The sequence below is a fragment of the Centruroides sculpturatus genome, unplaced genomic scaffold, assembly GCF_000671375.1.
Source record: "Centruroides sculpturatus isolate CEXI.00-Female unplaced genomic scaffold, Cexi_2.0 scaffold53, whole genome shotgun sequence".
NCBI classification, from domain to species: domain Eukaryota; kingdom Metazoa; phylum Arthropoda; class Arachnida; order Scorpiones; family Buthidae; genus Centruroides; species Centruroides sculpturatus.
In genome coordinates this window covers 1,260,311-1,287,353 of record NW_019384350.1, presented here as the reverse complement: position 1 = coordinate 1,287,353, position 27,043 = coordinate 1,260,311, and the positions used below count along the sequence as shown (strand labels likewise).

General features: G+C 26.4%; 1 protein-coding gene across 1 annotated transcript in view; it reads right to left on the bottom strand.

Annotated features, from left to right (window-relative positions):
• LOC111637673 (filamin-A-like) overlaps positions 1–27,043 on the bottom strand; it is a 96,324-nt gene that overhangs the window by 4,228 nt on the left and 65,053 nt on the right. The window contains exons 22-37 of the mRNA XM_023383228.1: positions 23,320–23,476; positions 23,053–23,242; positions 21,677–21,927; positions 8,715–8,835; positions 8,361–8,501; positions 8,156–8,284; positions 4,619–4,792; positions 4,106–4,264; positions 2,244–2,447; positions 2,010–2,162; positions 1,797–1,925; positions 1,321–1,587; positions 1,105–1,242; positions 770–1,015; positions 456–626; positions 126–341 (exon numbers count right to left, since the gene is read on the bottom strand). Coding sequence (XP_023238996.1) covers positions 126–341; positions 456–626; positions 770–1,015; positions 1,105–1,242; positions 1,321–1,587; positions 1,797–1,925; positions 2,010–2,162; positions 2,244–2,447; positions 4,106–4,264; positions 4,619–4,792; positions 8,156–8,284; positions 8,361–8,501; positions 8,715–8,835; positions 21,677–21,927; positions 23,053–23,242; positions 23,320–23,476 — 2,846 coding nt within the window. The remainder of the gene's footprint in view (positions 1–125; positions 342–455; positions 627–769; positions 1,016–1,104; positions 1,243–1,320; positions 1,588–1,796; positions 1,926–2,009; positions 2,163–2,243; positions 2,448–4,105; positions 4,265–4,618; positions 4,793–8,155; positions 8,285–8,360; positions 8,502–8,714; positions 8,836–21,676; positions 21,928–23,052; positions 23,243–23,319; positions 23,477–27,043) is intronic.

Sequence of the window (27,043 nt, the reverse complement as noted above, 5' to 3'; positions counted from 1 at the left end):
CAGCAAAAAACAAAAAAAGGGGGTTGATAAAAGAATGATGAATCCTTGAAAGGGTTAACAGTTAAAAAGTTTCAGGACCTCTGATCTAAACAATGTAAATATAAAAATTCAACAATACTAATTACCTGTACATTTCACTTTGAAAGGACTTCCAACAATATGGTAACCATTATATTTTATAGTGACATAATAATCTCCTGGAGCAAGTGGAGTATACCGGACTTTATAACCTTCTTCAACTTCTGTACAATCCATTGCTACTTTTGATGGACCATCTACTGTTACAGCTAATGTGCCAGCTCCAGCACTACATGTGTCAATGATAAAATCACTTTTGGCACCTTAAAATAGAAAATATTTTTGTTAAAAATATTTTAAATATAAAATAATTATTAGAAGACGTTTGTGTTAAAATAATTATTATTTCAGTTTTAATATTTGAAACAAAAAATTACCAGTTTTTGCTTCTTTTAAACCATTTCCAGTAGCATTGACAGCAGCAGGATCAGCATCATCTTTTCCAACACGGGCACGGAAAGGACTTTCAGGAATGTGAATTCCATTACAGCGAATATGAATTTGGTGAATGCCATTTTCTTGGGGAACAAATCTTAAAGCCCACTGATCTGATAAAGATAAATAAATTCCATTATTAACTGATAAAAGACAAAGATGAAAATAGAATATTTATAAAGATCTATACAGAAAATAGTTACAGAAATGCTTACATTTGAAACAAATTTAAAGATATATTATAATTTAAAATTACCTTCATCAATTGGAATAATGAAACAGTCATCTTCTACTCCAGATGGTGCAAGAACTTTACCATCCAAACTTCCTTTAGCACCATTCATTTGAATATAGAAAGCAACGGGCTTATTTATTTGTAAATCATCTGGTACCTGACCTAACATGATTTTATTAACATCACCCACTTGAGGCATGATATAAACTTTGCAAGGACTGTCAGGAATATGACGATCATTGAACTTAATACCAACACGGTATTCACCTAAACAAATAAGAATATTAATTAACATTTTGAAATTTATAATAGTACAGTTCATTATTGTTTATAAAATATTTATATGAGTATATTACCAGGTTCTGACACAACATATGAAACATAACAAGAACCATCTTTACGATCTTTGAAATCAATTTCAGCTTTTGATGGTCCTTCCACAGAGATGGCAAGACTTCCAGCACCAGCTTCACGTGTCCATACATTAAACTCACCTATTTACAAATAAATAACTTTTTTAAGTAAAATGAATTTCATTCATTATTTCAAAAATTAAAATTCAAACTACTCACATGGCTCATTAGCACAACCACGTTCTAATCCTGGTCCACCAGCATGAACTCTGTGGGCACCAGAATCACTAAGAGGACCGACAGTAAATTGAAAAGGTGAACCAGGTATGTGGATATCCTTATAGCGAACACTAACAATATGTACACCAACTTCTTTTGGTACAAAGTTAACAGCATATAAGCAATCTTCTAAATCCATTATTTCTGCATCTTCAGTCTCTCCATTTGGAGATGTTACTTTTGCTGCCATCTCAAATGCATTTGTTCCTAAAAATTTTGGTTTTATTATAAATATGATTGCAAACAATACAATATTTTACAGACTGGTACATGCATATGTGACAAGAGATAGATCAGTTCCAATTCAGCATTTTGCTGAACTTATTTTATTTAATTAAAAATTGTAGAGATTATGAAAATCTGATAAAATTTATATTTTTAATATCCGATTTATCAGAATTTATTATAGTTATTACCTGGTAATTTATATGTAAGTTTACACTGTGAACCAACTTCTGTAACTGGAAGAGCTTCTCTTTGTTTCTTAATATTTTCTCTTTGAATGTTACTACCTTCTCCAGATACTTTAACTGTGTAAGGACTTCCTGTAACAAAAATTTGCATTTAGAATTTATCCTAAAAAGGCTTTAATTATAAATATTTTCTAAAATAAATCTAGATATTCTAACCTGGAATATGATGATCAGCAAATTTAAGATTGATAATGTAATAACCAGGCTCTGTAGGTTTGTATGTAACAGCTAACGTTCCATCTTCATTATCTTTGCATTTAATATCTGCTTTGCTAGGTCCCTCAATGGATAAACTCAATCCACCAAAACCTAAAAATAAAAATATTGATAACAAATTATATATGTATATCAGAAAGAGAGAATAGTATAATAAAATATTCATCTACATACCTGCTTCTTTTGTATCAATTTTGAATTCATTTTCTGTGTGAGTTTTGCCTTCCTTTAAAGCATTTCCAGATACTTTCACTTTAGTTGCATCTCCTACTTCTCTTTCCAGGACATTAATATTAAATGGGCTACCTTGAATATGTTTTCCTACTCTTTTAACATTTACCAAATGTTCTCCTACTTCTCGAGGTGTAAATGAAATTCCTAAGTAAAGAATTTTTTATAATATTTAACATATTTATTAGAATATAATAATTATAAGAATACATTGATGATTCATCTGTGTAAAAACTTCCTTTTTAGCATCATATATTAGCCAATGGCAAAATTACAATACAAAATTTGCATTAGAGAGTACTTGATAGAAAAATGTCAATTTTTATTGTAACAACTGTAATAAATATCAATTACTATTATTTTATATAAAATCTGTACATTTACAGTTAAATAGTTTAAAAATTTATTATATAAAATTGAATGAAATGTTGTAATTAACTGTATAGATCATTTTCATGCTCTTCCTATAAAAACTAATGTATTTTTGAAATGGAATAATAAAACTACAGGTATATATCCAACTCTACAAGTAGAAGGAAAATAATATCCAAACATATAGTAAAAAAAAAAAAAAACTGTCATAAATGTATATTCAAAAAACTTAAAAAAATCAAAATTATTTTTTATCAAAATCAGAACTGTAAATGTTTATCATCATCTTACTATATTAATAGGGAAAAATTCCAGTTATTTTAATAATAGGTAGACTTCAATTTAATGTTTAAAGTATTAATCCTTATATGCATATTCAAAATGAGCATTTAATAAATCAATCTTCAATTACTATATAATATTGCTTCTCATAAAAATTTAAAAAACAATGTTACTTTTAAAGATTCATTGATCAGCCTAGAAGCCCTGTTCCTGTTCCTTCAAAATGGTGTAGTCAGCCTAGCATTATTTCATTGTAATTACAAAATACTTTTTTTTTCAATGAAATACTGCTAGGATGACTATACTATTTTAAAAGGAATAGTACAATGATTTTTTTGCTCTGTCCTGGCACCATTTTAATAAAAATTTTTATTTGTCCATTTTTGAGAGAGAGAGAGAGAGAGAAAAGAGGAAAAAAAACTCTAGTTTGTATATTTGATACATTACATTGTATTACAAACTGATGATTTGTCAGAAAATGTTTATTCTGCATTGATAAAGGTTATAAATTTGAATGAATACTGCTGAAGATGATATTTGGATGGCAAGAAGTACAGAATAATTTCAGTGAATCTAAGGAGCATATTACACAAACAGAAACAGATGAAAGTTAATTATTTGATCAATTGACACAATAATAACCAAACACTTGAAGAAATGGAATAAAGAAAAAACCCAATGCATCTGACAGATGTGTCAAAATATTTAACAAAATAAATGAAAAGAATCTTGAATTCTAAAGTTTTAATAATTTAACAGAATTAGTATTTGTTTTCTAGGAACTATAGCTTCTTTAATCTTCTTTATCACTAATAATGTACTAACAAATTGTTAATAGGACTCATCTATATTTTTCTTGAGAAATTTTAATAAGAGAGGGCCTATATGTATCAGTTGATATCAAAATGGAATGGGGAGCAACAAGAAACTATAGTCAGCTTAAATAATGCTACACTATGATTATCAACAAAACTCTCATCCTAATTTTTATTCTTTTAGCATGAAGTGTTAATTACAAATTATGAATATCATAAAATATAAATTTTATTTTACAAAACTTTATTTAGTTTTAATATAGATTTATAATGCACTTATTTTTCAAAAACTACTTTAAATAAATAAATAAATAAATAAATCTATCTATGATTTACCTAAGTGGCCATTAGGAAGTTTTTTAAGATAACATGGTTCTTCTAAACCAGATGGAGCAACAATACTGGCATTCAAATTTTTAATATCTTTTTCTTGGACCTTTAATGAAACCTCACTAGAGTGACCCACAGAAATTTGATTACGTTTACGTCCTTCACCTAGTTAATAAAAATAATGTAAATATAATCACTGCAAGAAATTCAAATTGTTCATATTTACAAAAATACTCAATAAATTTATTAGAGCTGAAAAAAGACAACTACTCTTAATGAATCAATAAATCATTTAATTAAGTGCAAAATAGTTACAGATTTAGGATAAAAAAAATTATTTTTTAAACCATTTTCTCAATTAGACAGTAAACAAAACATTAATAAATAATACTTCAAAGTTTCTTACAGCTTGTACAAAGTTTCAATAAAATATTTTATTGAACTTTTATCATAAATCTAAATTTTTAACACTATTTTTTAATAAAAGTAAATATTTTATGAACTACAAATAAAACAAACCTGTAATCTTAGCTGTGAAAGGACTTCCTTTAATATGTTTATCTGCAAATTTCACCATAATTTTATATTCTCCAGGAGCTACTGGAAGATATGAAACTCCAACTGTTCCATCCTTATTATCATTACAACTTATTTCTGCCTTAGAAGGTCCTTCAACTGCAACTGAAAGACCACCTACAAAAAATAATGAATCATTAAAAAAATAAATAAAATTGAAATCAAGAAGACAATATTAATATTTCAAGAAATTTTCCAGCAGGGAAATATTTAAAGCATATTTTTAGGAAAGCATTGTCTGAGAGTCAATGTCTGAAAGTGAAGATAATTTTGCATATTATAAAGAGAATTCCATTCTCAAAGAACTAAAAAGAAAAATTATAAAATCTCTTATTGGATAGTGAAGTTTTGATTGTTTGCAATGAATATGTTACAATGAATGAAACACTTAAAACAATAAAATAACAGATTACAGAAAAACAGAAAAAAATTAATTTTCACAAATTATTTATGATGTTAGTGCAATTTAATACTCTGCAGATAAACAATTGTTATTAATAAGCAGACATTAAATAATAATTGTGTATTACCACTTCTTATTTAACAATGATTTTTCTTAAGTTTACAAAAATTTATTTAAAAAAAACAAATGATTTGATTTATGAAAGGTGAAAAATATAAATTAAATGCCACTGAAAATGTATAAAAAGCAAATTAGAAATATTAAAATGTTATGTACAAAAGAGTAACTTTCTGAAAGCCAAGAACCACCTCTATTATTGGCAAAAAAACTTCATAATTATTTTTGTATTTAAACTTAATTACATGCACTATATCCAGCAAAAACTTGTGTCCACACCATTATTTTTAATTTCAATGTAGTATGTTGATAATTTAACCTGTCACATAAATACATTATTAAACAGGTCATTCTTTGGACATGTGCATTTGAATCATGCTGCCAGCTGCACACAATACTTTCAACTGTATTTTCAATTCAGTGTAGTTAAGACAATCCATTTTCTGTTCATTTAATAAACAAATAATAAAGATTAATGATTATTTAGTCGTTAAGAGTTGTAATCTAAGATTGATGATGCAATTGGTCAATATTCTAATTTTAGCATATTTCCATATTTTATAAATTTAATTCTCTCTTTCAAAAATAAAACTCAACAGATATATTTTAACAAATATATAAGATATATTTTCTTATTTAAATTATTACTCAAAGCACTTAATAATTATCAGTTTTAAAATTACATTATTAAACAAATTTCTAATTGCATAAAATTTGCCAAAGTTTTAGAAATATATTTTTATGAATAAATTAAACAATTTATATAATAAATACTGTTTAAAAACTACTAAAGTCAATCAGTAAATTCTTTTAATTAAATGTATAATTTAATAAAAAAAAAAAAAGTCTGTATAGAAAGGAGCAGATCTAACTTTCTGGTTGGACTTGAAATTTCTTTAGACACTTTTTAAAAATTTTTAAATACGTTTTTAAAAAATTTATTTTACAATGAAGCAAGATTTTATTACTATATAACTGGATTGCTGTATGTTAGATCTTTCTATATAATAAGTCTCTGTAATCCAAAAAAATATGGTAGACGGACTCACAGCCAATTTTCAGTTAGGAACTACACTTTTATTTTAAAAAATGACAAATGCATTTCAGGTTAGTACAAACATCCAACCCCTCCTCAGTGCTAATTTTTTAAAAAACAATAAAAAACAAAAATAGTACATGACATCAAATACACAACAAAAAATTTTCTTACGTACTTACTCTTAAAAATAAAAAGTAAGTAATATATTAATAACAGTAATATATTGTTTTTGTACACCTTTATTAATTCTACAAAATAGTCATAAAATAATTTGTTTTTAGAAGTGATGTTATGCGGAAGTATTAAACACTTCAAGTGCTCTTTAAGCTTGTACGATAATTCTAAGATGTATAGATGAAAAACAGGTGTGGGTGTTATAGATGTGTTGGTGGACCATACACAATTTTTATTTTTAAGAGTAAGTACGCAAGAAAATTTTTTGTTGTGTATTTGATGTCATGTACTAACTATTTTTGTTTTTTATTGTTTTTTAAAAAATTAGCACTGAAGAGGGGTTGGATGTTTGTACCAACCTGAAACGCATTTGTCATTTTTTAAAATAAAAGTGTAGTTCCTAACTGAAAATTGGCTGTGAGTCCGTCTACCATATTTTTTTGGATTACAGAGACGTATTATATAGAAAGAAACATTTTATTAATCATTATTAACTGTTAAAATTTTATTAATGCTATTAAGTATTACAAGCATTAAGCAAAAGTTAACTAAGTAAAATAATTAAGTAGGTATAATATAGCCAATAACAACATTAGAATTATTTTTTACATTTTAACAAGAAATTCTTACATTTGTATTGTATTGTTTGCATAACACAAGTATACACTTTGTATTATGTCTTGGGATCCTAGGCTCAAGCCATATTAACCATTGTATAGATCCACCATTGTATGAACACGGTAAGCACAAATATTGATATCTTTTAAAATACAATATTGAAATCTAAAACTGCTGACAATTTGGTTAAATATATTCCACTAACTTATATTAACATGGATAACTATTATATAAATATTCCATTTTTGCCATTTTAATTAATATTTTGCCCTTTAAAATTTCATAAAATAAAAAATTCGGGTTGATTACTGTAAAATTTTAAAAATAGCATTCATTTAAATGATCGTTTGAGTTAAATTTATCTTTTATTTAAAATGAAGGCTTGTGTAGTTGATTCCATAACAACTGACTCAACTATACACCTCCATTCAAATGTGGGAAAAATTTGGCAATTAGTCTAAGGCTATTTCTAGATGAATTAAACAACAAATCACAAGTAAATAATTCTTATTGGAGTTCAAAATAATAATATTCAAAAATAAAAATAAGATTTAAAATTATTTAATGTAAAAAGTAATACATATTTCTAAATATCTTGATAGAAAATATTTTTATACTAAAATTTTTACTTCAAATGAATAATGGAAAAATTCAAACAACCTTCCTTATGTTATATAACAAATTTAAAAATGACTTCAGTACTTTCAAAAAATACATTAATTCTGGTTCTATAAATATTTTGTAGTCTTAGTCAGTGTTTTTCAACCAATAGATTTTGATTCTCTGGAGGATGTAAAATCTGTTCCTGGATAATGTCATGATTTCCTGATAAAGTAATAAATTATCAACTAAAAATAGTTGGAAAACATTACTTTAAATCGACGTAAATGCTTTAGTATTTCTAAATGTTATAGTTATATGTATGTAATAAAAGCCATTTAAACTGCTGAGATCTACATATCAAAAATACAGTTCTGATTTCTTCAATAAGATATTTCCTTTACTTTTCTAACGTGTTTAATATAAATTGATAGTTACTTAATAATTTGATATTTTAAATATTGTTTGTATATATGCATATAAATATAATGTGGATCTGACATTAATATTTAAGTAAATTAATCATTACCTGCACCAGCTTCCTTTGTGTAGATGGTAAAATTGCATGATTCACCAGCAATACCATGTGTTAAACCAGGACCATAAGCAGTTACATAACCACTAGTTATAGTATCAACATGGAATTTAAATGGACTACCTGAAATTTGAAAATTAAGGTATTTTAAAAAAGTAGCAAATTTACTTTTATTGAAAAATGAATGGCAATTATTTACCCTGAATATGTTCATTATTATATTTAACATGCAATTCATGAAGACCTTCTTCTTTTGGATCATACTTCACACTAACCGTACCATCTTTATTATCAACAACAACAGGCTTATCTTGTTTTCCAGATGGCATGATGACTTCAGCTAATTAAAAATAATAGAAAAAAATCATGATTCATATATTGTATAAATAGTTATTTATGAAGTTTTTTTAAATATTAATTTAACTGTAAATTAAAATTTTAAAATATAAACATCCTGAATGATTTATAATCAACCTGATGTTAGAGAATTTAATTCTGGAGTGAAACTGAAGTTCTATATTAAGACTTAAATATGTTATAAAATGATGCTAACCTGTAACCTTTCCTTTGACAGATGGGATAGGGATATTCTGTAACTGAACACAGCGATATTCTGTTTTTGTAGTTGTGGTCTGTTTAACTGTTGTTTTCTTATGGACCTCTTCAGTGACAGCCTGAAATATTAAAAAAATGCTTTAAAACATACTATTCACATAAACACTAATTATATATTTATATATTAACATTAACAGAACACTAATATAATATATATCTTAAATTAAGTATACATTATTATTATTATTCATGATATAAATATTAAGATATATTCTTTTTTATTAAAAATAAAAAAGATTTAGATTTATAAAATATGATATAAATATTCATATTAATAGTAAATAATGAACAATTAAATGAAGCAAAGTCTAATAAATAACTTGTCTAAATATTCATGTACTTAGAAATAATAATTTTAATTCTAATATTAAAAAAATTACATTTTAATCTGAAATGTTTATTAAAATACAAATTTTATCAACTTAATTTTTCTCAATATTTAATTCTTGCTAAGCAATTCATAAAAAAAGAGCAAAGCAAGTCTTGCTGAACACAAGGTTTATCAGATCACTGAATTTAAAAAAGTAATACATACTGTTTCTAGCCTGAGTATTAGCTGGTCTAATGCTACTTTAGTAACATTGGACCAGCTAATACATAAAGTAGCATTGGACCAGCTAATACTCAGGCTAGAAACATCAAGAAAGACTGGATACTATCATTAATCACACCAAGAATTCCAACAGTTCTGACTAGTCCTAAGTCTGGATAAAGAGGGAAAATTGGCATCAAAAACAGTATTCAGTCATAAACAGACTATTCTATGTTACAAATAACAGGTGCACAGAAACCCCCTAGTCAGGACGTCTTTACTCCATTTATCAAACAGGATAAATGGAGTGAAGAAGTAGTAGTTAAGATATTTATAAAAAGAGATATAATTCTGTAAATAAACTTACTTGTTAGCAAAAGTTTGAAAATAACCAAAGCTACTTTTTCTTAGTAAAAAAATTTTATCAACCATACCATCATAATTCATATCCTATTTAAACTGTATATCATATGCCTCATCTCTAGTGTTTCTTCAATATAACAAACTCATTTAATAATTATGAATTTGATGGACAAAGTAATCTTGTAGAAACCAGAAACACATTGAATATTTGCTACTTAGGAAAAAAGTTTATTTTTTCACATGTATCTGCACAGAATTTTCTACCAAACAGTTGTTTCAAATATAAGAATTCAAGTACAGTAAATAAATTAATAAAGTAGTAGCAACAATAAAGAAATATGGCATATATTGAGTGAGATGTAATATGTTTGATTATTTACAGTATAGTATTCAAGTTAATATTTTAATTGCATTATTAATCTTTTGCATTGAGATGTATACTTTGTTTATCACACATATAAAAACTGTTATGATATAATGCACCATCAGAGTAACAATAAGAAACAATTATGAATTCAATAAATTATTATATTTAACTTTTCTAATATAATATAATTATAAATATATAATCTAGATATTTCTAATTTAAATTATGATACTATCTATGAAAAAAAAAATTTTTTTATTACTAAAGGTGTTTTGTGGATTAAAAAAATTTTTTTTAATTTGGACAGTCATTAAATGCATACAAAATATTCTTCTGATATTAAAATTGATTTATTTTAACATTGGAAGCAGATTTTTCAAACTTAATTCTTTTAAAAATATACTTTTGCAAATAATGAGCATTCGGCTTTAGTGAACTTCTCCTGCTCTTATTTACATGTTAGACCAATAATTTGCTATGTTAAAATCTAAAAAATTAAACACTACATAAAATTTGACTAAAATATAATAATTAAATAACTTTAAATACTCCTTCTGAATAATCTTTAAATAATTGAGGGAAAAAATGTCTTTCTAAATTTGTGCATTTATTTATGTTGCTTTTCATTTCATAAGTATAGTTAAAATTTTCAAATATGTAAGCTCTTCTGATGCAATTTGAATTCTTAGTTTATTTTTTTTTACAATCTCCTTGAAATGTTTGTTAGTATCTAGTAATAAAAAATAAACATTTTAATAAACAGGATATGAAATGTTGTACAGTATTTATCTCAACAAATGTTTTGATTTTAGTTGTACTAAAGTTAAATTTTATTTCATTTTGCTATTTATTTGAAATTGTAAATTGTAATTTTAACTGAATTTAATGAATTTAAATAATGAAGAGAGTATAAAAATAGATATAATCATGTTCACCTTTTATTGAAAACATAAATTATTTTTATCAATATATATGGAAAATATTGGTAGACATTAACATCTAATTTTTGTATTATTTATTCATTTGTTAATTTTTCTACATTATATCATTTATTTATTTTTTAATTTTAAAAATTAAATAATTAGTCTTAACAACTGTATTTTTGCATTTTTGCAATTTGCATTATAAGTATATTTTTCTGTTTTTAAATTTGTAAAATCTATCATATATGTGTTTTAATAAAGTATAAAAAAAAACAAGAAATTCTAGAACTTTTGTATTAATATCCATCATCAGAAGCATTCAGAATATTATAGAATGCTATTCTATACTCTAAAAAGAATCCTGCTGTTATATATTAGCAAAAAGTTATAAATATGTTTCATAATCACTAAAATTATTTTAACTACATATGAAAGTTTAAATAATTTCTTTTTATTTTACTTTGAACAATATTTACTGGCACATCAAGTTTACGATGTATAAAATGTATAAACCAGAGACAAGGTAATTATTCAAAGCAACACCAATTTTATTCTGGCACTCAAATCTTTATCTGGCAAATAACACTTTAACAAAGACACAAAATGTTTTACACTTAAGTAGATTTTTTTTGTTTTTTTTTTTAATAAAAAAGAGAATCAATCCATGCCAAAAGAAATTCTACTTGAAAGACAAAACAGTAAATTTTTTGATTTTTTTTAAAATTTTTAAAATACATATCATATTTTAAATATTGTATTCAAATTTTAACAAATTCTGAGTTTAATTTTATTGATTTTTTTTATTGATAAATATTGTATTTGAACTGCAATCCATAAATCTTATTTTATTTGGACATTTTTCTTAAGGAAAAAGTACACAGATAAAATTTTTAATAATTTACTTTTAATTTAAAGTTTTAAAAGAAAGTCTTCATTAAAAATCTTCCATTGAATTATTTTAAAATGTAATATCTCCAATAGGACAATCCTAGTTTAAAATCTTTATAACTTAAGTATAACATACAGGGTGCAGCTAAGAAAATTTTTAAAACATCTGCACATAAATTAAAACAAACATTCTCAGTTTTTTTTTTTTCATTTTCATTGGGAACTCTTATTTTTGGTTCGGAAGTGTAACTAATCTCTTCGGTTTTGGAACAGAATAAGTTTAAATATCTGGAACATATTTTACTTTTTTTTGTACTGAGAAATAACTCGCGGTAGTCTGGCAATTTCAAAGGTATTTCCATCCAGAAAAGGGATACCCACTTTCCGGTTGTTTTAAAAACAAGCAAAGTTATTCACAGCCAACGTTGCATAAAACTCCAAAAATAACAAAAAAAATCTTCGTTAAACAGTTTGAAATCTTTCCAAAATAATCCAGCTTTACTTTTAAGCTTATTACACAGCTTTATGGAGTTTCCAGAATAATGACGTTGCGAAAGCCAAGAATAGGAATTACTTTTTAAGTCGTTAAAATAATCTGATGTAATTTGTTACTTTTACGTGAATCATTTTCATTCTATTCACTTACTTGCTCTAAAGGCCAACGGAAAGTGAAACGATCTCCTTTGAAAGGGAAAGAAGGACCGCAACGCGATGACATAAACGCGATCGTTCGACGATACATCTTATTTTTTTCGTTTTTTTTTTAGAATTATGGACATGTATAAGCATCTACACAAATAATTTCTAATCGGAAAATCAACTAAAAAAAGCGTAACGTCATTTCCAATCAGGAAATCAACAAAAAGTGCTCATTAATGCATGAAGCCATTCAATGTTGCACCTGTACAAATCCGTGGATTTTTCGTAACAAACCGAAAATACCGATACATTCTATCGGTATTTAACCCACTTAAACCAGAAACTATAAATATTTTTTAAAGTTTATGACGTTATTGATATTTTATATCCATTTTCTGCAGTTGTTTATTCTATGAAAGATTGATTCACTCCTGCTTGAATAAACATATGTAAAAGGTGAAAATAGAAAATTGTTTATCTTAAAAAGTCAGATTTGCTTTTTACAGAATTTGTCGAACTTCCAAAATGCTAAATTGAATACGTTTTCTGATGGATATAATGCCAGACAACGATGACAAAGAGATTTTGGCAACAAAATCTTTAACCTTCATTGACCTTGAAAGTAAATAACTAATTTAGATGAGTCGCTGGTAGCCAGGTGAATTCGGTTAAAGTCTCTTATTACAGGCTTTATAACCGGATGGAAAATAGGACGAAAAATTTTATAGGTTAATGACTTTAACAGAAAAAAACATTTTGGGGTTCCAATTTTCAGCAAAGATAAATTTTTCGCTCTCTTTTTAAAAATTAAAATAGCAAGACAATAGCGAAGATTAACGGGGTGTAATCTTGAAAAAAAAAAAAGTAAAATATTTTTACAAGCATTCTTGCTTGGAAATGGGAGTAAATATATCTAGACATATTTTAACTGCTGTGTTTTGTCAAGGAAAAGAAAAAAAAATATATATATATATATATATGGTTGTCTAAAAGTAACAATCTAAGTGGTATCCCCTTTCGCACCGAACGATATCCAAAGAAAGCTTGGCAAACACCATATTCCGACTTCATGCTGACAAGTGAGACAAGTTAGAATCTCTTAATTGCTTCAATGGTGAACATGGACTACATCAAAGAAGACTTTGATGAAGAAGATCTTGTTTTTTTTTTTATTTTCCTTCGGTATTGAAACAATGCATTTTGCCATCTTTCTAAACATAGATTAACAATCATAGCTAGTGTGTTTTTAACAATAGATCAAAGATATATTCCTTAATGACAGAACCCAACTATTATCTGTTGTTACGCTCTGATTCTTTTCTATTTTATTCGTCACGATTTAAAAAAGAAAAGTAAGTTGAGAAGCTCTATTAAACAAAACATTCACTTTTGATCTTGACTCTTGATAAAGGTCGTTCTAATGTCATATTACATTCAAGCTGTAATCTTTCATTCTTATTGGGTCCTTTTCAGGTTTTTTCAACAGAATTAAATATTCGAAGACTTTCGTATGAATTCAGGATGCCGAAAATTCCGCTATATAAAAGTTTACGCTATAATTCAAAAAGACGAAATACTCAACTATGACGTCACGCCTATCCAAAAATCAATCCAAAATATATATATATTTTTATTTAAATGAAATATGTTTCGATGAACATTTTTATAACAAGGCTGTATAAAAAGAAAAATAATAAATTTTAACTAAATTCAAGATTTATATAATAAATCATTTCAAAATTTAGCGAACGCAACGAAAAAATAAAATCTGTTGCACTAATAAAATAAACAAACGTGCGGCTTTTACGTAAAAAAAAGTTACTGGAAGTAAAGTAGAAAGAAAAAAAAGGGGTAAAATTCCCGCCATTAAGATGGTGTGACTTTCAAACTTTTGCCAGAAAGTGAAAGAAGGAAGTAAGCAAACAAATGGGATAAATGGAGGGGGAAAGGATTTGCAACTAATAAATATAAGGACAAGTCAGACACTTACGATAAAGTATTGGCGCTGGGATACCCAGATGAGAACAACTCAGACTGAGAGAAAGTGTAAGAGTATGTCACCAACGACAAATAGCTGGCAACAAGAGCATCATGGGATGCTAGAGAGAAATAGAGGGACACCAAAAAAAAGAAAAAAAGCCGAGAGCAGACAATTGAGACCGGGAATAAAACAATTCCTTGTTTTGGATTATTAGTTTCCCACGGGATCCAATAATCCAAAAACAGTTTTTCTTTATGAACAATTCATGGTGCACCATTATTGCATCCACGTCCAGAGAAGTGTCTATAACTGAAATGACATACTGCGGAAGAGTTCACAACTTTTAAATTCATTTTTGGAAGCTTGGTAATGTGAGTAGTTAAAAGTGTTGTTTCCCGCACATCACGCTTGCCATTTAAGGAACCTGCTCAGTCGATTTGGTGCACCACTGACCTCTCTTTTCAACTTCAGAAATTATTAACTAGGTTTGAAGTATCACTTAATAGTGAAAATTTGATTTAGGAAGAATCAATTTTAAAAAATTTCATTACATAATTTTAAAAAAATGCAAGAAAAACTATAATCAGCATAGAATACGTTTCAATTATTTGTTACATAAATTTTTGTATCAATTATTAAAATCTCTATCTCTCTTTCCCCTAGTTTGAAAATTTTTCTGTATTCTGAAACTTTTTCTGGTGTTTTTACATATGGATCTTAAATTCTGCAAGTGACTATTATTATCTTAAAATGTCATCAGAAGATAAATATGATAAATGCTGGCAGAAAAATACAATTACAGAATGTCTTTATATCTAAATTTATCTTTTAAAAGAGCCAAATAGAAACACTATATATTTATATACACTAACACAATTTTGAATGATATCATTTGTTGACATCTAGATCTAAAATTTGACGATAAAATTGAAAAAAATTTAATTGATTAAAATTTATCTATATAATAATTATTTTTTTAAACTGAATTCTTTATTTCACATGAAAAATTTCACATTGATGATAAATATTTTAGTATTCAAGCATTAAAGCTCAAATATACCGTAAAATCATCCATTAGTTTTTTGACTGTCCAGTGAATAATTTTTTTGTAAAATTTAAAAGTTATAGAATAAAAACATCATTAAATTCTTCAGAAATTATAAAAGTTTGTTTTTATAGAAGATAAAAATAAAAAAATGTGCATTTCTGCAATGTCTTTTAGTTGACATTTTAAATCCTGTACCCGTTAAACACTAATTAATCACATAAAAGAAGTACAATGAACGATTAATACTATTAAATGGTCTCTGTTTCACAGCCGCAAATAAAAAGAAAGCACTCATTAAGTGCTGTGTTTAGTATAATTGGAATATATTTGAAAAATTCTCAAATATTTTATTATTTTTTAAATATGTTTACTGTGTCTGAATTTTCTATTCACAAGGTAATGAAAGATTTGGAATGCTGACTGTACAGTCTTTGACAGTGAAAAAAAATAATGAAAAATAAGATGAATGACAGAGTTGGAAGAACATCAGAGTCACCCACCATTGTTTTGTTCTATCCACTTAGCAAAATGTTCTAATTATACAATGTTGGTCCACACCAAACAAAAAAATGAGTTAAATTTGATTTAATGAATGCCAAGAATTTATTTTAAAAAATACTGAAAGAAATTTATTCTAATAAAGTGCTGTGTATGTATATTAAGTGTAATAAACTTTAAATATGTTTTTTGCAAACTGTCATTTATTATTATTAATCTATTATTAACAAATTTAATTTGTCATTAAAAATTTCTTACTAATGGATATTTATTTTAATATTCTTTATTTCACATGAAAAATTTATATATATATATATATATATCTAANTATTCATTAGTAAGAAATTTTTAAACACAATATTGTTTGTGAGTAATTATATTATTAATTATTTTTTGTAATTATTTATGAAGTTTTTTGTATATAATTTTACAAATCTATCTACTTTAAACATAAAATTAATATATTAAAATAAATTCTTTTAGAAATTTCAAAATATATTACTGTATTAAATAAATTTAAATTATCATCATCATCATCAGCTTAATTTTACTGATATTAAAATGAAAGGTATACTTTATACTCTAAAAAATAAGTAAAATTTTAAACTATAACAAAGTTAATACCAAATAAGACCAAATAGGGTGCCAATAAATTACAGTTCATTTATTTATAAATTAAAAATTGTGAACATATTTATAAATTTAAAAACAAATTAAGCAGTTATATTTTTTAAATAGCATTACACAAATTAAAAAAGAATGTTTATATTAATTAAAATTAAAAAAAACTAACTAATAAATTTGAAATTAAAAGTGACATGCTATTTTGCTAAGCTGAGCATTTAAATTTGGTAGAATGCCAATTGCTTATTCATGAACTGAGTTTAAATCTAATTTGCATTGTTTTACATGTTTATTAGTGAGTTTTACATGCTTTCCACCAATATTTCAAAATTGCAAATTCCAACTATATGACAGTGTATGAGATTTCTTGTATTATGCAACATGTATAGAAAGTAAAATTAATTTTATGATATCATATTTATAATTAACATAATTTTCAATAAGTATTTCTATAATAGAAATACAGTATATTAATTGTACATAAGAGTATTCTAATATTCTAATTGTTGTCAATTTTAAGATTTTATTACAAAAATAAATTGTCTTTATGAAAATGCTCTTAATTTTTATTGGCATACTTTCAAATTTGCTAAATAATTCATTTTAAATTAGACATTTTATGAAAAATTCAATAATTTTTTCTTATACATTATAAAAGTAATGTACAGTACTCAAATTAGAAGCAGAAGTTAAATTTCAAAATTATCAATTAAGATCAATTATATGAAAACAATGAACAAAAGAAGAAACAATGAAGATACTATAAGAGGAGAAACAATAGATATAATGTATTGTTCTTACAAAACTTAGTATATATTTGAACAAATAGGAATTACATGTATACCCTCCTTTGTTACATAATACAAGTTACTTATAAAATCCTTTTATTTTTAGTTTGAATAAGTTAGAATCTTGATACATAAAATAAGGATGAGAAGCAGTGATCATAAGATCACTGCTTCTCATCCTTATTTTATGTATTCTAAAAAATGTTTATGAGAACTTTACTTCATTTAAGGACTTGTTACATCAAGGAGAAGGAATGCACAAAAACTAGAGGATGACAATCGTTTTTAGATATTTCAGATCAAAAATAACCAACCAGTGTATTCATTCTCATGGGTAAGAAATAATTTTGAAATGAATAAGATATGCTGTCTTTGAAACCATGTTTGATAAATTTATTGGACTTTGAACTCAAAATTGAGTTTTTAATAAACACTTGGCTTTATTTCCATCTCCGTTTAGTTGATGCGTGGCATTTGCACGTTTTGGGCATAAAGCCCCTCATCAGTCAACTAAATGATACAATATTTAAAATATTACAAAATAGAATGTTTTATTTTGTAATATTTTAAATATTACTAGGGTAGGCCCGCATTTATCGTTATAGTAACCTCTTCTAACATCGATTTAGGGGGTCCAAGTTGTGTAATTAATACAAAATAGAATGTTTTATTTTGTAATATTTTAAATATTACATCATTTAGTTGACTGATGAGGGGCTTTATGCCCAAAACGTGCAAATGCCACGCATCAACTAAACGGAGATGGAAATAAAGCCAAGTGTTTATTAAAAGCTCAATTTTGAGTTCGAAGTCCAATAAATAAGATATTTTACATCAAAATTACAAAAAACTAATTTAAAATCAATTTTTAGAGGAAGTTTTTGTAACAGCCTGCTGAAGAGCGATAGTAGTTGAAATGCTGAATAACTAGAATATAGATTTATGTTACAATAAATGAAAAATGATTGGTGCCCTCTAGTTGTTGTTACATCAAGGAGGAGGAGCACACAAGTCCTTAAATGAAGTAAGGTTCTAATAAATAAATTTTAGAATAGATAAATTCTGAATATTACAAAGTTTTCTGTTCAAAGGATCTCTTTCCTAAATGTAAAATTTTGAAGTTATCAAATTTCATGTTTATCTATAAAAACTCAAATATTCAAATATATTATGGATATGGCTAAACTTTTAAATTAAAGATTTAAAAATTTTTCTTAATTTAATTTTATATAATATACATATCTTAAATAATTTTTTAATTGAAGTTTTTTAATATTATAATTTGAAGATACAAACATACAAAAACAATTTATGGCGTAGTAAACACTAGTATTGTGTTTTATTCCAAAGACACATGGCAAATTTTCCATCAAATTCCTTTATTAGTTGAGTCGATACGGTACATTGTTTTGTACTCGTTTCGGGCTTTGCCCCTCTTCAGTCAACTTGTATTTTCTCTTCCTGTCTGTGATCTTGCTGTTGGCTTGTTTGCATTTTTGTTTGATGAGTCTTGCCGTTTCTAGTTTCTGTAGATTTGTTGATTTGTTTTTTGAAATCGTGTCCTGTTTTACATTTTTGGCATAGTAAACACTAGTATTGTGTTTTATTCCAAAGACATGTGGCAAATTTTCCATCTAATTCCTTTATTAGTTGAGTTTATTAGTTGAGTTGACCAAATATAAAACAGGACATAGTTTCAAAAAACAAATCAACAAATCTACAGAAACTAGAAACAGCAAGATTCATCAAACAAAAATGCAAACAAGCCAACAGCAAGATCACAGACAGGAAGAGAAAATACAAGTTGACTGAAGAGGGGCAAAGCCCGAAACGAGTACAAAACAATGTACCGTATCGACTCAACTAATAAAGGAATTTGATGGAAAATTTGCCATGTGTCTTTGGAATAAAACACAATACTAGTGTTTACTACGCCACAAATATAAAACAGGACACGGTTTCAAAAAACAAATACAAAAAACAATTTTTAATTTTCAGGTTTGGTTTATTTTAAATTATTGGAAATTTTAAACATTTTTTTTTACATTTCAAATAAAAAATTTAATAACCAAAAATAGCTAAAAACTTCTACATTGTTATATTTAGTATTTTTATTAAGTATATTACTCAACATTTTAAATCTTCAATAATTTAAAATCAGATTTTACAAATTATGTAAAAAGGTATAAATCATATAAAATGAAATTGATTTTAAAAAAAGATTTCTTAACTTAAAAAGTTTAGCCATATCCAAAATATATTTAAAAATTTAATTATTTGAGTTTTTGACCAAAAACATAGCATTGTGAACTAAAGACAGCATGTGACTGTTATATTGCAATAGAATTGAGGCAGAGCGATGCATTTTTGTAATTAAGTTTTTAATTAGTATTAGCACACACAAATTATCTTTCACTTCATCTAACTCAAGTGATATACATGTTTGAATGTGTGTGTGTGTGTGTGTGTGTGTGTAAGGGCATGCATGTTTGAGAGTGAGAGAGAAAGAGAGTGTATGTATATATGATCAGAAGAAAACAGTTGCTGGCCATATAAGAAGGCAATCCTTGCACTTGCCAAAAAGAAAAAGGTAGTCCTTGCATCTACTTGGCACAAAAGAAGCTATCCTTACACTTGCCAGACATGGACAGGCAATCCTTACATTTGCTTGGTGATGATTGCTTTGTTTTTGTTTTGTGCATTTTTGCTGCCCATTTTCTGCTAAGCATTGGTTTATTTTTGCCCCCTAAATTCCATTAGGAACTCAATTGTATCTTGAAAACTAGCCATGGACCTCCATTTTTACTTTCCCAGCTCTGTTTTATATAAAAGAAAGAAAGTATGGTGATTAGTCAAAAACTGACTTCGCAGATTTTTACATTTTTGGACTCGGAACCTTGAAACATCAAGAAATGCAAAAATTCAGGAGTTTTTCCTACATGTATGGATGTCAGTGTGTATGTGGAGGAAGAGACAATTTTGTTCATCCTCTTTGAAGCTTAATAGCCCCTGTGCTTTTTGTCAAAGTTTCTGAAATTTTGCAAGGAGGTTTGTGTATTAGGGGAATTGATGCTATTATATTTTGGTGGTTAAACGTCAGCTAGGTAGGGATATAAACAGGGGTGGTTTGTCATCACAAGTAGAGACAGACTTAATGACATTTATGCTTGTTATTAGCATTTACAAATTTTTTATAAATTTACATCCCTACCCTCAAAATTAAGCTTTTCATCATTTTATAATAATTAAAAATATAAAAACTTTTTAATAAAATATAATAGATGGTGCCCACCACAATTTTAAATGTTGGCAAGAAAGTTAAGCAACTCATTGCTGAATTTTTTATTACATTTTTGGATTTCTCATTGCAATTAATGGAAAATGGCAAAGTTTGATCAAAATCGGTCCATCAAATTTTGAGAACAAGCAATTCTATAAGCCATATAGATGTTTTGCTAACACTCTGCCTCAAATATAGTAGTTAAATCTAATTTAAATATAAAAAATTTAACATCTTTTGTTATCATTTTGTAAGTAAATACTCTTAAGTAAGGGAATAATATAAAGATAATATATAAAACTGACTATTATCGTTATAAAAAATGTACTAATATATATATAAAAGTATGTATATATTAAGAAATATGTAATAAGTAATTATATATATTTACCGGTACACACACACAATTTTTGATAAAATATTTATTAGATATGTAAATGGGTGAGCCTAATATTTTAAGCTATAATAAAATATAAAACACTTAAAAATAATTGTTTGAATATTAAATTTATAAAACTATCATCTTAGTTTAACATAATCAAGATAAATCTTTAAATCCGAAAATTTAACTTTATTCAATGCTAACATTTTTGGCCTTTCTTTTAAAATTATGTTTTAGGTTATTTTAATTTATAACCTTCTGTTTTGCAAATTTTAATTAACCTTATCATTGAAAATTTTACTTTTATGATGTAAAAATGTTATGACATTTTTTAAAGTGCAACCTTTCATATAATAGTCTATAATTTAAATATAAATTGAATTTTCTGTTGCATAATTTTGTTGTTCTACATGTAGCCTGAAGATGGCCATTAACGAGATCTGATAACATTAGCATTGCATGAAGTTAAATTTGCTGGATTTAAAGATTTATCTTGAATATGTTAATTCTATATAACCAGTTATTAGTAGTAACGTTACTTTAATTAGCTATTAGAAAAATTTAAGAATATTTAAGACAAAACTTACATTAACAGTAAATACACCACCAGGTATAGGTTGACCACCAAATTTAATACTAATTGTGTATTGGCCAGTATCTTTCACAGTATAAAATAATGAGAATGTTCCATCACCATTATCTTCTACTTGGATATCAACATCTGAATCTGCTCCAGTAGTGCTAGTAATACGACAAGTTACTGCTCCAGTACCAGCTTGCTGAGAGTTTACTGTTATACAATATTCTTCACCAATTTGAAGTTTTTCCTGTTTGCCCTCTGGAAAATTCAGCATTTACAAAAACCATGGTATAGTAATGTGAATACTTGAAATAAATTATTTCCATTTTGTATATTTATTAGTAAAAAATATATCAAATAATATTTAAAGTGGAAAAAATTATTTCCTTTCCTTTGGAAAAGAAAATTCTTTCCTGCAAATTAAAATGGACTTCAATGATGAAATCCATCTTACAATAGCAAAAATTTATCTATTACAATAAAATTAACTTTATATAAGCATTAATTAATAATACTGATTTTAAAATTTAAAAAAAAAGTAGATTTTAGTAGCAAAATATGTAATTTATTAAAATTTTAGTTATAAACAAAATAAAATTTTATATATAATTTCAAAATCAGTTTTCTACGTTTAATTTCTTATTACTGAAACTTTATTTTCAATCTAAAAATAAAATTTAGATTTATATTATACAAAACAAATACTTTTATAACACAATTTAACAAAAACATTATGATAAATGATTATTTTCTATACAAAAAAAAAAATTTCCTGCCAATCCCTAATTAGTTAGGTCATCAAACATAACTTCTTAATTTTAACATGGAAAAATTACTTTTAAATAGTTGTACAATGATTTTAGTTAATGATATTGAATTTAAAAACTTCACAAATTTAAAAAAAAAAGCAGAAAAGTACAGGCTTTAGTGGGAGTTATGAAATGAGTTAGAGTTTAGGACCCATTCCAAATGGGATCATAGCTTTTTATGAATTATAGAGTAAATAGTTTTTTCCTTTTTATTTTTTCACTTTTTCTTTGCTGTGGGCATAGAGGGCCTATTTATGGAGGTGGCCAGATGATTTGAGACAAAACCAAATATGTCTAAGTTAAATTGTCATGAGAAGTTTCTGGGCTTCCCTATCCAGATTTGATCCCTAATCTTCCATAAAGACAGGCTGATGCCTTTTCTCCCTTTGGTCATTACATCATCTGAAGTTAATAACTAAACAGATATATAATTTTTTATTGGAAATACAGTTTATATGCTAGAGTTACTTTATGTATAGAACATTTGCTTTTCAAAGGGCAAATTTTAAATTAAAATCTGTAATTTTGCCAATAAACACAAATCCCATGAATGCTTACATAATATTTAACACACCTGTTATTTTGCATTTTTCAGGATGTCCTACTGGAAAACTGTTGACCATCATTGGTGAATTTGGCACTTCTTGACCTCCATATTTAACTGAAATATTATATGGTCCGACATCATCAGGTACATATGTTACTTTATAGGTGCCATCATTATTATTAACAATTTTGGCTTTACAAGGTCTTCCGTCAGGACCCTAATATTTAAAAATTATCTATAAATCTAACTAATAAAATTTAAACTGTACATAAAGTATTAAATATATATCTTTACTTTAATAGAGACTTCTGGTTCTGCAAAACCAGCATCTTTAGCATCAATGGTAAATTCGGCAGGAATACTAGCTGGCACACCCTTATTACTAACTCCAGGACCATGCAATTTCACTTTTTGAGGTTCTACCTTTGGTTTCACTTTCATTTGGAATGGACTATAAAAATAATAATAAAAAAATATATAAAATTTATTTTGTATTATTACAGTTAAAATTTCAATAAACAAAACTAATTATTTTTAATGTAAATAGAGCAGATTTATTTAAAATTAATTTAAGTTTTAAAACTTTACTGTAATAATAATAATACAGTATTATTATTAATTAAGTGAAGCTTAGATTATTTTTTAAAATATTTCTTTTCACAAGCTTTTAATCTTACATTTTTTTGAAATTTTATTTAGATAAATTTAGGGAATTTTAATAAATTTTTATATTAATATAAACTTTAACATAGTTTAAATTTAATTATAGTATTACTGTAATTGTTTGATAAAATCAATTTTATTTGTAAGAAAATTTAATTTATAATCAATGATGAGTATTGTGCATTATAAAATTAAGAAACACCAAATTATTATTAACAGATAAATACAAAACAAGCAATTATTTTATTGTGACATTGTCACAATACCAGACTGCAATTTTTAATCATATTTTTATTTTATTTTATTTAAAATATATGCTCTCCACCTCAAATTAGTAGTCTTGCACCTATATCATACTTTCTGTTAGCAATAGAGTTGTGCCAATCACCTAACTCCTTTCAGGGGAAAATTTTCAAAGTAAAATAATGGTGCCTTCCAGTGCAAATCGGAAGTTTGTATATAGTTAATCAGGGCGTCTCATCAATAAGCTCCAATAAGCTTTCCATATCTAATCTCAATTTTCAGCTAACTCCATTCTTGAGATTAAGGAAGGACAGACAAACAGACAGCAAAATTAAGCTCTAACAAAATAATTTGTATTAAAAATAATAAGTTTTTATACAGAATATTTTGTGACATTGCATTGTCTCATATTTCAAAATTTATCATATGATTTCTCTCAATAGCAATTCATTGGAAATATTTTTAAAAAATATTAAAAATTTATGCTTCATTTTTGGATGAGAAAGTTTGATACTATGGAATGTTTATTTTTATTTTATTATAATAAAGCCAACTTTACAAAAAGAAAAAAATTACATGTAACCTTCATGGATTTAAATAAAGTATAAGATAAACAAAAAAGATATTTTTTCTTGCCAAAAATTCAATAAATCTATAAACATATAGTAATATAAACATATGACACTGTTTACAAATATGTTATAAACTGTGCAGTATGAGGATTTATAAATTAAGTTGAAATCTATTTTGCAAAAGAAAGAAAAAAAAAAAAAAAGCTATGTTTATATATAATATACTTGCTTCAGCAATTAAGATGAATAGAATCTTGAGTCAAGGACATCCTAAATTTTAACTCTTAAGTTGGTTCACAAGAAATTTAACTAAATATATTTGTGGAAACTTATAAAACTATCATCAGATTAATTACAATGTCAGTTCTTGAATTACATTGATGACATTATATTATTTACATTCACAAGAGTTAATTTACAGTTGAAAACTTAAAGGCTATTGGTGAGAAAAATTTACTTGATGCTAAATTGAGATAAAAGTTATTTTTAGATGAGGTAAAAGATTGATAAAAAAAAGTTTTTATTTTCATAATTCAATTATCAAAGTTTTTTCTTCATTTAAGTACAGTTGAGTCCACTTAAAGAGAGCACCCTCAGGATCAGTGTGTCATATGCCCTTATCCAAAGTAATAAGATCACATAATTAGTTGTTAATGGTATTCTCTTCATTTTTCATCTCTTGGGAATTTATGTAAGTTATAACACACTTAAAAATGTTAAAATTCACTATAACAATTTTACTATAACTTAGTGGTTTCCATTCTTATACATCAATTTTATTTCCTGCTTGCTATCACTACCTGCTGTTGAACTTGCATTACATAAATTTTATTGTTCTATCAAATAATCAGTAAATAAATATTATATAATAAATATACTGTATATTATATAATATAAAATATATTTATTAGTCACATTACTTTCTTCCCAGAATTGCAGCAGGTGGCTTAGCTGAAAAGATGTGAATGTCCTTACTTGAAAATTTCTGAATGCTTTCTAATGGACCTACAGCATAAATACAAATAAGTTCAGTGCCACTTAAAGTAAGATCATGAAACCTCTGATATCTGGCTGCTAATCACTTCTTACCATATTCCCTCAAGATAAAGATGTATATATGAATTGCACTGTTTGTTCATATATTTTATGATACTTTTTTAATATGCAATTGCTTCTCATGTGTTCATTATGGTTCTGTGAGAAATCTTTTGATTGTCAACTTATTATAAAACAGACCAATGGAAGGTTTTGCCAAATTTAAACAAATATTTTAACATAGAGCCCTGTCACCATATGCAGAGTGGTGATGCACCTTAAGATTAAAGATAGAACCTTACAAATCTTCCTTAGAATAGAACTCTGTTGTACAGACTGTTGCTCTAAAAATGCCAACACTGCTGCACTCATTTAAACAGATATCAATATTGCTCTATTATCCAGTTTTCTGTTAACAGAGGTCCCATTAATGTAAAATGTAAAACAGAAAATTAGGAACATGGGAGAATATTCTCTTAAGTGATTTTATTTGATGCTCTGTTAAGTGGACTCCACTGTGTTTGATTTATATCATTTTGTCATTTTATCATAATTTTTTATATTAGAAACTAACTATCCAAAGCATTATTATACTTTTAATAATTTTTAATTATAAATTAATTTGTCATTTAAATTTAGACTATCATTTTTGAGAAAAATGCTACAACTTTAATATCCCAAAATGGATATAATTAAAGTTGTATAATAATAAATGCATATTATTTATGTTAAATATAACATGTTTAATTAATTTCATAAAGAGACAGTTGAAAATAACACTCAACACCAGAATAAAATAATACAGTGGTGCCTCGTATAACGTACGCCTCGAATAATGGATGCTGCGAACAACGGACTTTCAGTTTGCCCATTATGTGACTCGAGCAACGGACTGGTTGTGAACAACGGACTTTCCGTTCGGCAGTTATGTGAGGCAAACAATGGTCTTTCTGCGAACAAGTGCGAATGATATTTCCACTCTTTTGCCGTTGCCATTGACAATCTGCTATTTTAATAATATATTAGTATAATTAAAATATATTATTAGTATATCTGAAGCGCAGAGCTTCCATTGGGATTCGGCTTGCTCCCTTGTTTATTACGTACATCACCTCAGTGCAGGGTATTTACATTTATTCAAGTGTTGTGCAAATCATGGCTTCTAAAAAAAAAAAAAAAAAGATGATTTCAATTGAAACAAAGCAAGAAATCATCAGAAGGAGTGAAAGTTGACAAAAACTTCCTTGTCAAATGGGGAGAGGTTAAGGAGTTTACCAACACTCATTATCCAAACAGAGCTGAGGCCAACAGGATCAATGATCTCTACGATGACACCTTTGTCCGTCATTTCCGACAGGTGTTAAAGAAGAAAGAGAAACAGACCACCTTGGTCATGTTTTTCAAGAAGCCAGCAGGCAAAAAACAAAGGCTGGAACAAGAGGAGATGACCCTGCATGATCCGGTAGCCTCTCCTGAATCTGACTCCGATTAAAAAACAATAAAAA